The following is a 15,670-nucleotide window of genomic DNA, read 5'->3' as shown; positions in this document are numbered from 1 at the left end:
AGTTCCGTTCCTTGTGCTTTACCAGCAAAAACTCAATTAAAGGATTTTTTAATCTTAATCTACTTCATCCAGCTCACTTGCACACAACGATGAACTTGGATCATATTTGATTTATATAACTCATTGATTAAATATTCAATGATTCGATATATCTGTCAGAGAAAAAGAGGAAGAAAGAGGTCAAATAAAAATCCAGAAAATGTAGTAAATGTTGCAGAAACATTACAAGAAACGGAGAGTATTATACTTATATATTCCAATAAATATGTGTACTATATATTTTTATTCATCGTGATATTCTATTGATTGTCATATTATTCAAGCAAATACTAAATAATAAACTTAATAATTGTATAAGCTTTGCATCACTCTATATGTAGTTATCCTTTATTTGATTCTTCCTAGATAAACTGTTCGTAAGTTAAGCACCGCAATTTTCATCTTCGATACTCCTTTCACTTTGGTCCTCCATTTATTCTTCTTACGTAACCGTTTCTTCTTCTCTTCCTCGATCCTTCTTCGAAAAACTTCTCTTTTCTTCTCGCTCCATTTTCGACTTTTCGGACAATTTATTCCTAACATTTTATTTTTCAATATATGGAATTGTACGTTGTCATACGCTGAAGATACGTCTAAGAAAGCTGCCAAACAGTATTCTTTTTTTTAAGATTGCCGTTTTTGCATCTGATGTAATTTTCGTTAAATTCTCTATACATGACTTTCCTCTTCTAAATCCGTTTTGTAACGTATTAAATTTTCTTTCCTTTTCCATCCACCATATCAATCTTTCATTTACTAGTATTTCCATCAATTTACTCATACATGAAGATAGCGAAATTGGTTTTACTTTATTCTTGTTTATCTTATCGATAAAGAACACTTGATATTTTCTCCATTCTTCCGGAAATCCTTTTCCTTTCCAAATTTCATTAAATATTTCCAATAAAATCTTTAAAATTTCTTTTGGTAGTTCCCCATACAGCAGAAAATGTTTTCAAAAAATATTTCTAAATATTTCTATAAAAATATTGAGAAACATTTTAAAATGGTTTTATGAATGTTTAAAAATGGTTTAAAAACCTTTTGTGGTAACATTTTTAAGAATATTTTAAGAATCTTTTAAAAATATTTTTAAAAACGTTCTTTTTTATCACCCAGATAAAATTTTCTTAAATATTTGAAATGTATTTTTAAAATATTAATTCAAATCTACATATTTATTGTATCATAATCTTGTTTCAAAATATTTAAAAAATACTTTTATTTCTTATTGGTTTTATAATCTTTTTTCAAATATTTTCAAAAATATTTTTGAAATATTATGAAATATTCTTAATTAAAGATGTATGTCACTTATGTCAAAATAAAGGGATAAAGCCGAGGATAAAGCTAAAATTTACAGAGATTGTGCATTTATATATCCCAAAAACCTGTGTTAAATTTGCGATCGATTGTCCGACCGTTTCCGAGATATTTACTTTAAAAGTTACAGAAATTGTATATATATATATATATATATATATATATATATATAATATATATACTTCCCATGTAAATATCCCAGGTAGCACACATGGTCTTATTGACATCAATTTAAGGTCATATTTCGTCCACGACGTCATATATGTCCTTTATATGACGTGTATTTGGCGTCCTATTGTGGATATGAAAGTATGACGTCATGAAAAGGACATGAATTAGACGTCATTTTAAGACCAAATTTGGTACACGACAATTTTATTTTCATTTTTTGAGTTTTTCTTAATTAAAACAGACCCATACAGCATAGAAGCTTGCAAGACATTGCAGGAACGTTACAAGTTGCAATGTAATGTTGTAAAGACAATTGCAACATTTCGTTGAAATATTAGAACAACATTGCAGAAATATTATAAGAATAATTGAAAATATAGTACTATAACTTACTCCGTGAACATATATGCACACACATACATAAAGAATAGATTTTTTTTAGAGTTATGTTTCTTTAAATTTAATTCCTAATTATTTTTCAACTTTGATTCAATTCATTAAATAAATTCTTTATTTTGTCAGGTAGCGTCTTTAGGCGTTATCAGGCATGTTGTTAACGTTATTATATTAATATTATGTTAAATATACGAATTTCATATTAATAATTATTGTACATTAATTGTAATTGCGTTATTATTCTTAATATTTACCGGTTATTATCATTACACGATTTTTGAACACTATAAAGATATGTTATATAGGAGTATAAGCAACAAGGAAGCGTCAGAATCAAAGAATCACCACTAGTCCGTTCGATCATCGATGTCAAGCGACGACGTTAGGTGCGGTACTGACTCGGTGCTAGTGCATGGGTGACCGCGCGGCTGTATGCACACACGACATATACATAATAAATGTATTTTCTTTTTTTTTTTGTTTTTCTAAAATTCTTAATTCACAAAAGCATAACGGCATATACATACCTTTAAATGACTCATATTTATGTCATTTTTAAGGCATTTTTAAAATTATTATGAACATATTTTATTTTTTAAAACAATATTTCTAAAAGATTTTACAAATATTATTGAATATATTTATTTGCAATTTTTTAAAAATATTTTTGAAAATATTTTTCTGACATGATCTGACGGACATAGAAACATTCTAAAAATATTTTTGTAAATTATTTTAAATTATTTTAATCTTCCTAAAAAATATTTTAAAAATATTTAAAAAACATTTTGTGCTGTATGGGCCCTTTATCATTTTATAGTCTATACCGTCTTTTCCTGGAGATGAATCCTTTTTTATCATTTTAATTGCTCTCATGTTCTTCCCCTGAGAAATCCTTGTCTAGTACATTATCTTCTTCTTTATCCGGTATTTTTATTTTTAATGTCACGCTTGGAGCTGCCAGTTGTTCTGTCCTCTCTTTCACCAAATTTCCATTTGTTCCACTCTATTTTATTTTTTCCTTTTTTAAAGATCCTCATCATTTTCCATACATATGACATATATATTGCTAAATTTTGTTAGTCCATTACAAAATTTTCTGAAGCTCTCTCTCTTTTTTTTGTTTTATCGTTTTTCTCATTAAAGCTCTACTTTTTTTATATTCCCCATATGTATGGATGTTGCCTGGTTTTCAACTAGTAACAAGGTTTTCCATAGCATACGCCAGAGCTGCCATAAGATTGGCTCGCGTGTCGCGTGACGCAATACCTATTCTCACGTGGAGACCTTTAAGACGCTACACGCTACGGCAATGTTCGTGCGCTGGCCCTAACCTGGTTTACCGATTTCGCGATTTCGCAGAACTTTCCAAAAGACCGGCCGGTCTTCTCATTTGGCGATTGATCGATTTATCACGTATAATTTTTTCTATTTCTTTCGCACATTTTTCCTGTAGAGAAATTTTACGGCAGGTAAATATCGGCAATGTACATATGTACATTCGTTTTATCTAAGCGAATCTCTATGATAGGTGTATGGTATCGGTATGTAGCGATAGCAAAGTCAACGCGATAACGTTACGGTTGAATGTAGGTATTTTCAAAATTTACTTATAAAATATTAGAAATGTCTTATGTAACATAGGCATAAAAACCGGCGAAGCGTATTTACACGCATTATGGAGTGTAATGCGAGCAAAGGAAACATCAGCATCAGCGTGGACGTGGACGTGGTTGAAAAAACTGCGATGGAAGTGGAACGTGAAAAATCGACTGCCGATGACAGCCTCGCTATTAGTGAGAATAGTAGTAGCGTAGCACCGGTGATAATTGAAGAATTGGACGAAAGTGCCATCAGCTCAATGGGTATGGATATAAATGAGTTTGTCGAGGCAGAGGTATTGCAAATAAAAGAGGTGACGGACGTTATTCCAAATTGTGCATTCTCTCTGTCGTGTAATTACAACAAGGATATCGTGGATGCGGAAGATCAGGATACGTCGCTAACTGCCGACGAGAAAGATCGGTTAATAAAACATGCGCAGTTCTTGAACGGCGAATTAACATTTAGCGAATATTCGTCAAGGATGGATCAGGATATAGATCTGGAGACGATAGAAAGCGATGCGTCCAGGTATGGCTAAAGGCCTTTGATCTTTTAATCATTTTGACAGTTAATTCGCGAAAATTACATTTAATTCTATTTTTAGAAGGACGATCGGATTCGATCACGTCGCTGATGTACAAAAGATCATGGAACCAAAGCCACACAAAGCAAACAACGGGCGTCAGAAAAGGAAAAGGCGCGTTTTACCGCCAGTTTTGCAAGGACTTATGGGAGAGGCAAATTTAAGATACGTAAAGGGAGAAAATGAGTTAGCGGCTCAAATATGCATGGAGATCATTAGGTAAGTTCTCTCACGGTTCTATCGTCTTATTGTAGCGTAATACGCTTGGTTAAAATTTTTACGTACTTGAGCTGCTCGAGTGAGTGCCTTGATTAACATTCTCCATCAATTATTCTTTTAGGCAAGTACCGAGCGATCCAGAACCGTTTCGGTCGTTAGCTACGATATATGGTGATCAACCAGAGAAGTCGTTGCAATTTGATTTAATCGCTGCGTATCTTAGCCCGAAAAATGCAGATCAGTGGATAAGATTAGCTAAAAAGTCAAAGAAAAGCGGCGATAAGAAGCAAGCGATTACGTGTTACTCTAAAGCGATTCAAGCCAGTCCAAAGGACATAAGTTTATACAAGAAGCGAACGCGCCTCCAAAAACAGATCGGAGATAAAAAAGCGTACTTGCGAGGATATACAAAACTGATTCATCAATTGCAAGCCGAAGATGGTAAATCTATAATAAAATACGCAAAGAAATTAGCCAAACGTTATATGAAAAAGGGTAACAATAAACAAGCACTAGAAGCAGTCGAGACTATTTTTACCAAATGTACTCCTGATCTCATTACATTACATGAAGTTAATATCATGACTGAATTGCTAATAGCGCTGAAGCAATTTAAGAGATGTTTAGATATATTAGTCAAGTATACAAATATTCAAATACGATATAAGAAGAAAGAGGAGGGAGAAAAAGGGACAACGGCCAACGATCCCAAGTCCGAGAAGGAAGAAGTACGTAGTAACGCGAAAGGAAAAGCTACGTTAGCTCCATCGAGAAGCCAAAATAGTGACGAAATAGAGTCTTGCGACGTACCGGATAATGTGTTGGTCGAATTGAAAGCCAAATTTCTCGTAACTCTCATCGAATTGGATTATATTTCAATAGTTGAGAAATTGTTACCTAAATTTTACATGCGCGAGAATCCAGAGATTGATGGACATTTCTTTTTAGACGTAGCGGAAGCATTGATGGGCAAGAAGGAATTTCAGCGTGCCATGCTTTTGTTGGATCCGTTAGTTAAAAGTTCGAATTTTAGCTTGGCCAAAGTTTGGCTGAGGTACGCGGAATGCTGGGTTGGTTGCAATAATTTAGATAAGGCCATAGAATCTTACGAAGCCGTCCGAAGGTTATCGCCGCAGTATTTAGGCGCACGATTAGTTCTAGCCAAGCTTTATAAAAAGTCGGAGCATTACGATAAGGCGATACAAGTTCTCTACCAAGATCCCGAATCCGATACATTAGATCCTGATGTTCTGTATCAAAGAACGCTACTGCTCTTCAAAGTTGGAAGATACGAGGAATACTTTTCCTCAGGAATGTTACTTTTCTCGAGACATTGCGTTAATATAAGAAGGAAGGTCGAATTAAATGCATTGGCACGCGCAACGGGTGTTCGCCAACGGCTCGATAGCCTGCAACTTCTTCGTTTGTCTTGCGGGGAAAGGTTGGAAGATGAAAACGCCCCGACGTTTATCGCTAATGCGAAACCGAGCGAGAAATATGAATTTCTACTTTTCCTACAAATGTGTAAACTAGCGTGTAAATTAAACAAGTATGGTTTCCTTCAAAGATTATGTTTCACCGCTCTGACGTCAAAGAAATTTAAAAAAAGGAACTCTTATATCATCTTTCTGTGCTTGATTTCTTGCATTCATAATAAGGATTCGTTCTACGGATACAATATCGTCCGAGAATTCGTACGTGTCTGTCAAAGGTCCAACTCGTGGAACTTGTTAAATATAATCATTCAAAGAGCAGAAGATTTGAGGCATAACAGATTTATAATGCGATTACTTGGAAGAGACGTGTTTTCATATTTGCATATCATGCATGCAAACAACTGTCTCGTTTCGGGAACTTACAAGTATGCTCTAAACGGCTATATGTCTCTCTTTAAAGTAGCACCTAGTGCACTGTTAGCTTTGTTAATAGGCGTGACGCAATTACAAATGGCATGTCAAAAGATGTCGGCTAAGAAGAATCAGCTTGTAATTCAAGGTACGTGGCATACGTGTGTATATGTAGTACATATATAACATACATATATCTCGCTCACAATAATATTTGGAGAACATTTAGCATACGTTCTTCTTTCTTTCTTGCCGAGCGTACATTTATTTAACGTAATATTAACGTAATGATATATATTATACAGTACGTATAATAATGTAAGATATATTTTTCCAAAAATTTCCCTTCTGATCTTTATCTTTTTAGCGCTAGCCTTCTTCAAGAAATATATGCAATTACGTGGTAAAGAAGGTCAACAAGAAACTTATTACAATATGGCACGGGCATTTCATCAAATTGGTTTAATACCGTCTGCGATTCACTTCTACAAGTTGGTCCTGAAGGAAGATCCAGGAGATTTAGTCAAACAGCATGCGAATCTTTTGGACCTGAGAAAGGAAGCAGCTTTCAATTTGCATCTCGTCTATCTGCAATCCGAAAACCATCTTCTTGCTACAATGTGTCTCGAGAATTATATCACGATATGAATACAAAACTGAAATACACTTTGAGTCGTCCAAAAATATGCGATATTTTATATATAATTTCTGCTTATTTAATAGATATGTATATGTACGCGCGCGCGCGTGCGTGCGTCAAGTATAGAGTGCTGTAAATTTTCTAAGATATATAAAGCTTTTTTTCTAACAAAACATGCATGTGTTTATTTTTCAACTTGTATTATGTTTAATCTTACTCGCTCATCGTACAATTCTTTTTCTTTCGAAGGAGGACGGAGGATCCAAACTCCCATCTGCCATCTCCGATTGTGAGACAGTCCCACTTTACGCAATTTACGTTTTTCAGTGCATCTATGCTGTCGCTACATGTGATTATATGTATGCAACATGGTAATAACAAAGTATATAATTGTTTTTTCAAGATGACGAAAAAAAATTCCATCTTTTAAGGCACACCAGGTTAAAATTCAGTCGATTTAAAGATTTTTCTGTAGAATAATAGCCACTGATTTAGAGGCTAAGATTGAATTTAAACAATTATGTGATACATTGGAAGGTATTGCCAAGGCACATGAAGTAAAAAAGAAAGAACAAATTTTGCAAACGTTCATCGACCTGATATTGCAATATAAGAGGCATCGATGTATCGCGATAAGATACAGGTTGCTCCGTCGTTTCGTCATGATCGTACCAAAACGTTTGTCGATCTGCAAGAATTCGCCGTCACCTCATAGAAGTTTAGCCGGACAACTTCGACTTATGACATTTTTTTTACGAATCGATTGTTAGTCGTTTGTTATTGATTGTTAGACTAATTAAAACATTTGTTAGTTAATAGTTAGAGAATTGTCAACTTCAACGAGATTTAGCACAAAAAGCGCAGCTTCAACTGTACGTATTACTGAAACTCTAATATTATACAAATTTAATGATTCATTATGAATTGGTATACTATTTTTTTTTCTAATGAAACGGGTGCTTATTTATATCGCCGCAAACGCAAGAAGAGAAGCCATAAGATGTCAAAGCGCTTAACCGAAACAGAACATCAAGAACCTTTTCATAGAGCGAGAAGCGGTAGCTGTCGAGCTGCATCAACTATGACCGGATCTTCCGAAGATGGCAATTCAGGCCAACACGCTGATTATGATACAGAAGTAAGTAGTTTCATTTTCAAGTTACAAATTTGATTTTGGACGTTTCAGAACTTTTATAATCCAATAACAGAAAGAGATAGTAGCAATAACTTGAAAAATATGTGTAACGCTGATTGACTATCGTGTTGTGAGGGCGTAATTTTCTTAACGTTGCCGCGCTATGAAAGGTTTAATTTACCGCATGATTTAATTTATCCGTATGATATTGCAGATCGAGGACTGCGAAAGTAAGAAATGTTTGTAAGAATTTACATTTGTAATTTATAGGACGTAAACGTAGAAGAGGATACAAAGAGTAGTTCTGATTACATGGGTGAAACGAGTGACGAACACAGTGGGCGGTGGTAGCCAATTTGGAGCCAGTATGAAACCAGGCGATAATCTTGATATAGATAGCACATTAAAACGGATTCTAGAGCAGGATTATGACTTAATAAGTAATAAAAATAAGGTAAGCTAGTAATTAATTTTTGAGTTAATATATATTACAGATATAAGCTATAAAGCATTGGTGCCAGGTACATTTTTCAACAACTAAGAACTATTCCTGCTGTTTGCATTTTATTTAATTTTCATATTTAAATTAAAATTATACAAAGGATTGTGATTTATGTTAAAAACTAATCTTTCCCTGAAAACAAATGTCATGCAAATATATCACTGATATTTATTTCAGCTTGTACTTCCGGCGCAACCTACTGTGATAAATATTCTAGAATCCTTGGTACAGCATTTCACTACAACGCAGTTTACAAATATCCCAGAGAAACCTTAACGGAATAAAGTAAATAATGCGATAGAGAAAACAGTAAACGAAGTAAATATATGCAGAGAAGTCGCGGACGGCTTGCGTATATATTTCGATTTCGCATATTACCTCATCTCCTGTTATACAGGTAAGAAAAAGAGCAATATTTACATCAACTGTCAAAACAAGAAGCTATTGTTTTGTTTCAGGTATTTAATAAATATAGTGGAAATAATGGAATTACCAAACGATGATATGGGCAACAGTAGCGAAAACAAAAACGATTGTGATGCAAGGGAAGCTGTCCGTAGGCAATTTTACAAAAACCGCATAAGTATAGATAATGTTAAGTTAGAAACTGATGACAGTACACCTCAAGGAGAAAGACGCAAACAATTATTGGAACATCAGAAGAAGTATATGTATAACAGATCACATAAAGAAATATTTTACTGTTAAATGTACCTTATAAAGAAACTATAATAGATATATGCAATGTAGAAATCCATACAAAAGAATTAATAACTTGCGATGAGATATATACAATATTAAATAATTATTCTGTATACTGTTTAAAAAAGAATCATTAATAAGTTTTAATAAAAAATGTTACTTAACGAGGATATTAAAAACATTTCATAATAATAAGATGAAGATCAATGATATTAATTTAATTTTTGTTTTCTTAGCCATTGAAGTCAAACGTTCAAATTTGTGCTTTTAACCGTCATTGCTGTAAATTACTTTATACATGTCGCAACAACTATATTTAATTTTCCATTTGGCTTCTTCCACCATCATATTTTTATGTCATTTTAAATTTCCTTTTTATCCTTTTTTTTATTCTATTATTTTACACAAATATAATATGCTATTTTATGACTCTTACAGACATAGGGATGAAACAATTAATGCTGCACGTGGTATAGTGAAAGAGTATTCTAGTACTTGGAATATTTGTACCCTCACCACTTGACGAAAAACCAGACGATTATATAAATTTTGAACATCACATGCAAAAAGTAAAGGCTAATTTTAATCAGGATACGACAAAGGACAACATTGTTACCGATTGTTCTGTAAGTTTCTATATAATTATATAATGAATATCAACTTTGTGTATGTGTCGGTTTTTCACTAAATATACTCTTTTCTAATTTTACAGATGGAAATAGAAGGTGCTGAAGGTGTAAATTAAAGACTCGTTTATTTTATATAATGACGTAGAATCCGTAGAATTGAAGTATATATATATTTTTTTTTTATATTGACGAAGATACAGTATAGTATATGTATGCATGTGTAAAGTAGTTTTTTTGCATAAATTAATATATATAAATATAAAATAGATCATCCTGTTTTTTTTATAATAATGACACGCAATGTAAATAGTCATTGCAACAATCATACTGTTACTGTATCTAAACCATGTGTTATTTATATCACAAGACATTAAAATAAGAAAAAATTTATATATCAATATGCACTGTATGAAATATATCAAGAGCCTTGTCACTGAACAATATATTATTCATAATTTCTATGTTCATTACTTTCATCTAAAAATAAAAAGACATTACGGACTATACGAACGTGTTATCAACTTATAAGATTCTAAGACAATTTCAATATAAAATGAGAAAAAATAAGAATAATGTAAAAACTCACTCTATTCTCCGTTATTGTTATTCCAGATAGATTAATCCTATGCAGCGTACATAATCCTCCTAACTGCAAACCTCCTAGCATTAACATTTGCTTGTGCAAGACTTCATAAAACATTTCTATGTATTCATAATCAAGAGATATGTTAACTCTGTCATCTCGATCTTCGATAATGCTGCAAATTAATAAATAGCGGTATAAAATATGTGCTACAAACAATACTGGATGTTTTTGTATAATTCTAAACGTTAACATTCGTACGCTGATAATATCTTTCTCAGGTCTGGAGTGTGAAATTTAACTGTAATTGTATCTGTAACCGGTAATTCTGGCACTGTGTATTCCATTTGAATTTCACCAGAAAGTATCGGTTGATCCTCTTTGTCAGTTGCCATAATTATAATTGGAATCAGCCAGCTTAAGTCGTCCTCGTTAGCTGGTAGTGCAATTACCAAGCAATCAAACATACGACCAATGATAGTGTGCACTGCGTCCATACAGCTGCGAGTGCCACGACATAGCAAAAGGGGCAATCTTATGGAATTCTGTATATTTGATTCAGTCTGTGTTATCCTCCAGAATAATAATATCCCTTTTTAAATAGGTTTCTCGACATCCTTCTCACGACCTATAACGTCTTAGCTATATATAACTTCAATCTAAAATATATTTTAAGCAAACTTAAACTTTGTTGCATTTCTAATATACATGTTCGAATAAGATATTAAATGAAAGATCAAGAATTAAAATTATGTGTCGATTCTTTTACCGTGATTGCTGGATGATCTTCATTTGGTCTGGAGATATTACTTTCTCCATCTCAAATTCTATGTCTACTTCTCTCTGTGACTCAACTCTATTTGTATTCCCTATCCCTGCCTTTGTCCAAAATGCGAAGACTTCCCCCTACCCAGTCTAACTTTCAATAATCCTTGCTTATTTATTTTTGTGTACGTCGACTCATTACATCGCGACCAAACCGACTTCTATTTAACGCTATTATAAATCTTAAAATTGTTTCTACTTTTATCTCAGCGAGCATATTTAAATACATATTTATCGAATTAATAACACGTGCGGTTTTAAGAATGGAAAATAACAGCAATAAAAGAAGGAAACTAAGCGAAACAGTGACGTTGGTTCTCAAAGAGGAGCGCTTCGAAGTTCAGAAACAAAAACTGATGGACAAGAGTCTATATTTTGCTGCGCTCTGGTCCGCGGACTATCGAGAATACAACCAAACGGAACACACTATCAATTATGACATTTCCTCGATTTTGCTGCAGGTGAGAAGATTCTAATTCTTGGCTGTGTTCACAGAAAAAAAGTCACTCTTTGAGCGTACAAAACATTGTTTTTTTTTGTGTGTAACGAATTTATTATATCAAAATTCTTAATATAAAACGCAAGTTTTTAATAAACAAATGTATATTGAAATTGTATCGAGTTTTACCGGCATGAATAATCTTCATTGTGCAACCGAAATAGAGTCATAATAATTTTATAGGATTTCATCGATTGGATTCATCATTATAAAATATTTACATCAACGACGAGATCTGATGAAAAAGAGCTTCATCGTCTTTTGAATCTGTTGGATCTAAGCGTTCTGTTCGCAGCAGACAAATTAATAGAAGATGTAACTGACAGGATTGAGAGACACTTTATACCACCAAAATATGCAATTGACATGTGGATACTGACACAAGAATTAAATGTTAAAGTGCTACGAGATCTTTCATTGGCTGTTTGTTTAGATCGTTTCAGTGAACTGCCACTCGATTCAATTTATGACTTGTCGAGGGAGGATTTTCTAAAATTAATTGGAAACATTAATATAAGAGCTACAGAATCTTATTTGGTTGACATTACACGCGAGTGGAATAACCGTTATCATGTGACTATATTATATATTTAAAAATAACATTGAGAGTAATATATATTACTCTCCTATATTAAAAATAGACAGAACTACAAGCCTATATCTCCAATAAATTTCAAATTAAATGATTTTTTAACTCCAAGTATATATACATATATATATATATATATATGTATATACTTACATATCTATTTTTGTTTTCTTACCAATATTATATTCCATTATACATTAATACAATTCTACGAATAATAAGATCTCTTTTTTTTGCAGGATTTTACAGTATCTCTAGAAATCTTAAAGAATAAGGAAGAAAAAATTTTACAAAGTTTTATATCTTGTGAAAATGATAATGGTGAACGATATATTCATTACTAGGATGGTAATGATTTTTTTGAGCTAACTTCATTCGAATATCCTCCAGATATTATACCTGGTGGTTTTAGATCTATTGAAGGAATGCAGATCACAGCCAGAAGTATGCACAGTCTGTTTTTCTATTTTATCTTATATAAAATAATTTTGTCTTATTTACTTAATTATTATTTTGTGCGATTATTTTTTAAAGGATACGATTTATATCTTTGTGGCGGAAAACATCATATTAGAACTAGATTTATTCAAGACATTTTATTCGAAGTGTTTAACAAAAATGTTTGGCGTTATTCTTTGATATCTAAGAAATGGATTCTTGAGACAGTGTAAATATCCTAATTATTAGAAAAATAAGAATAAATAGATAAGTAATAATAAAATAAATAGAATGTTATATCTGTTACAATTGTTTACAAATATTTTAGTATGCCAGTTGAGAGAAGTGAGATGATTACTGTATTTTTGAAAGACAAATTGTATCTTGTGGGCGGTGTGGGACGGGATCGACAAGAACTGCGTACTATTGACATCTACGATATTTATACAGGTGATTTTAATTGTGCAGCTACCACAATGTGCACATTTTGTTAATATTATGTGCCAAATATATATTAAATGATTTATCTATATACGTACATAATTTAAGCAGAAATTAGTATATATTTTTCATAGAGATTATGTCATAGGATTTCTTTTCATTATTATCATTTATGAATTTAATGTTTATCATTAAAATTATCTTTTATTGATTAAAAACATTTTATTATATTAATTTTCGCTTTTGTATGTAAACAATGCATAGGTCTGTGGACATCATCAGGTACGGAGATACCTTGTACGTTTACCAGTGTTCCTGAACATTTTATTTTTAATGATAAATTAATTATACATGAGTATCAGCCTACTTACTATATCTATTTACCTGATATGGATGTATGGGAAACAAAATCTTTGCGTCTTTTCTCACCGGACATACCAATACTGACCCTTAAACATATGTCATGTTACATTGGTAAATATTATAATTTGTGCACTAGGTGGGTGTCAAAAAAACTTAAAGTTTACATTAATATATGTATTTCAGATTTTACTAGGCTACCTAAAATAGTTTTCAGAGCTATCACAGAGACATGCAACGTGAAAAATTGTAATAAGGATATAATAAACATAAATACTCTACTAAACTCTAACTCAGTTAAAAAGAAGAGCGAGATAGATATATACCATAATCCTCATGTACGTCAAATATTTTCGGAACATAACGATGGACATTTCTTCGTTTCAATTAAATTTTTTTACTTTTTTGACTTTGCTCGAGAATTTAAGTCTAATATAAAACTAGTATTATATTCAGATTTAGATCTCGTAGAACGCAACCAGACGTTGCACTTGCATAGTATTACTATTCCTAGGCAAGAAGTACCAAAGTTCCGTTCATTGTTCTTTGCCTCGGATAACTTATTAATTAGAAGATTTTTTAATCTACTTCATCCAGCTCACTTGCACACAACAAACTTGGATCATATTTGACTTATGTAATTAGATTAGAAATCCAAGAAATGTTCACATTAGTATATTTTACAGATATTGACCGAAATAAAATAGTTTTAAGAGCTACCACACACATTACACATTATGCAACGTAGAAGACTGTTTAATAAAGACCTTACCTATCTTAATAAATGTTACGTGTCAACAAAAAAATTTTTACTATTTATTGCATTAAATTCATATTTGTACTTGCATGCATAGCGAATATATATGTTAAATCATCTGTACTATTATTATGTACAAATACTAAGAAACCTAACTCAATCATTTTACATTTGCATAGTATTCTTATTCGACATTCAAGAAAATTCGTTCTTTGATCTTAACCAAGAACTCAGCCAGAAGATTTTTTAATCTACTTAATCCAGTTAACTTACACACAACAAACTTGGATCATATTTGATTTATGTAACTCATTGATTAAATATATTTAATGATTCGATCTATTTGTGAGAGAGAAAGAGGAAGAGAGAGATAAATCTAAAAGTCTAGAAAATTAGTAAAAGTAGCAGAAATTTTAGAGATATACACCATGCGACTCTCTGCGAGTCGTGATGGTGCCACTCCACTCCACAATATGCCTGCCTAAGCTCTTGTCTAATGAGATCGTCGATGAGAACATCGATCAGGGCAATGAATGTTATTGAATTTATTTATATACTTAAGGCGACGCGATCGAGCGCTTGCAAAAAAACACGGTTGATAAGTGGTGCCATTTTGGTAGGGGCCCACACGGCCACTTACAAAACATTGCAGAGAACGGACAGTATGTCTGCATATTTCGATAAGTATCATATTGACTTTATTTTGATTCACTGTGATATTCTATTGATTGTCATATTATTCGAAAATCACTACAAATACCAAGTGATATACTTAATAATTGTAATAGCTTTGCATCACTATATGCAAATGCTTTCTTTATATATGTAATTGTTATATAAGGCAAATTTTTTAATATCTACATTTTTTTCTTTTTTATTAAGGTAGTCCTTTCGTGAGAACAAGTATTAGATAGGTACCTAAATTTGATATATGTTAAATATACAGTAATAAGGGGCATGTGCACGAAAAATCAGGTGAGGTTAGCACAACTTTACAAGAAATAAGTCATTCTAAATGTGCGTTCGCGGAGCGTGCTATTGTCATTCTATCCTTGTTTACATCTAATGAACGAGAAAGATAGAATGATGCAAATCGCCACGGCCGAGGTTTTCAACGAATAATACATATACTTAGCGATTAGATGAATACATTATTAATGTCTTAAAATATTCCCTGAAGTTTTCGGATTTCGTACGTACCTTGAAAATAAGGGCTTAGCACAAGTTTTGCTCTGATATATAAGGTTAAATAAGTAGTGGATCCAATCGCATATTGCTTTACTCGTGGCTGCGTTCGGAAACGTCACCCGAGCGCACACGAGCACACTCCCCTCTCCTTCTATCTCAGCAAGTTAGAAGGAGAAGGGAGCACACCCGAGTGATGCTT

The 15,670-nt window shown here is 32.5% G+C and overlaps 2 protein-coding genes and 1 pseudogene across 5 annotated transcripts; 2 read left to right on the top strand and 1 right to left on the bottom strand.

The window, feature by feature from the left end:
* The first annotated feature begins 3,218 nt into the window (after positions 1-3,218).
* On the top strand, positions 3,219-6,996 carry LOC139776483 (general transcription factor 3C polypeptide 3-like). Of its 4 annotated transcripts, none has more exons than XM_071713165.1 (5): positions 3,219-3,345; positions 3,574-4,062; positions 4,139-4,336; positions 4,458-6,331; positions 6,551-6,996. In XM_071713165.1, exons 2-5 carry the CDS (start codon positions 3,608-3,610, stop codon positions 6,829-6,831), a joined length of 2,808 nt encoding a protein of 935 aa, XP_071569266.1. In that variant the 5' UTR covers positions 3,219-3,345; positions 3,574-3,607; the 3' UTR covers positions 6,832-6,996. The 4 variants fall into 4 exon arrangements, with proteins under 4 accessions (XP_071569266.1, XP_071569264.1, XP_071569265.1 ...); XM_071713163.1 differs by having other exon boundaries at positions 3,219-3,401; XM_071713166.1 differs by lacking the exon at positions 3,219-3,345 and having other exon boundaries at positions 3,659-3,794; positions 3,899-4,062.
* Positions 6,997-10,069: 3,073 nt separating this feature from the next.
* LOC139776474 (uncharacterized) lies at positions 10,070-11,338 on the bottom strand (annotated as a pseudogene).
* A 9-nt stretch (positions 11,339-11,347) lies between these two features.
* LOC139776473 (uncharacterized) lies at positions 11,348-14,158 on the top strand. Its single transcript, XM_071713120.1, has 7 exons — positions 11,348-11,660; positions 11,882-12,284; positions 12,678-12,731; positions 12,822-12,954; positions 13,054-13,175; positions 13,431-13,640; positions 13,713-14,158. Exons 1-7 carry the CDS (start codon positions 11,463-11,465, stop codon positions 14,156-14,158), a joined length of 1,566 nt encoding a protein of 521 aa, XP_071569221.1. The 5' UTR covers positions 11,348-11,462.
* Positions 14,159-15,670: the final 1,512 nt, after the last annotated feature.

The sequence above is a fragment of the Temnothorax nylanderi genome, unplaced genomic scaffold (assembly GCF_030848795.1).
Source record: "Temnothorax nylanderi isolate EJ_2023f unplaced genomic scaffold, tnyl_v1.0 TNYL_tig0120_pilon, whole genome shotgun sequence".
In the NCBI taxonomy this organism is placed as follows: Eukaryota; Metazoa; Arthropoda; class Insecta; order Hymenoptera; family Formicidae; genus Temnothorax; species Temnothorax nylanderi.
The sequence above is the reverse complement of the archived record's forward strand: the minus strand, read 5'-3'. Positions and strand labels throughout refer to the sequence as shown.

What these genes read in the sequence shown, in the direction of transcription:
- LOC139776483 (XM_071713165.1), top strand. Translation starts at nt 3,608, where the DNA reads ATGGAGTGTAATGCGAGCAAAGGAAACATCAGCATCAGCGTGGACGTG. An exon ending in ATAGAAAGCGATGCGTCCAG is followed by an intron (nt 4,063 to 4,138) that starts GTATGGCTAAAG and finishes TTCTATTTTTAG; the next exon opens with AAGGACGATCGGATTCGATC. An exon ending in GAATCAGCTTGTAATTCAAG is followed by an intron (nt 6,332 to 6,550) that starts GTACGTGGCATA and finishes TTATCTTTTTAG; the next exon opens with CGCTAGCCTTCTTCAAGAAA.
- LOC139776473 (XM_071713120.1), top strand. Translation starts at nt 11,463, where the DNA reads ATGGAAAATAACAGCAATAAAAGAAGGAAACTAAGCGAAACAGTGACG. An exon ending in AAATGGATTCTTGAGACAGT is followed by an intron (nt 12,955 to 13,053) that starts GTAAATATCCTA and finishes CAAATATTTTAG; the next exon opens with TATGCCAGTTGAGAGAAGTG. An exon ending in ACATATGTCATGTTACATTG is followed by an intron (nt 13,641 to 13,712) that starts GTAAATATTATA and finishes TATGTATTTCAG; the next exon opens with ATTTTACTAGGCTACCTAAA.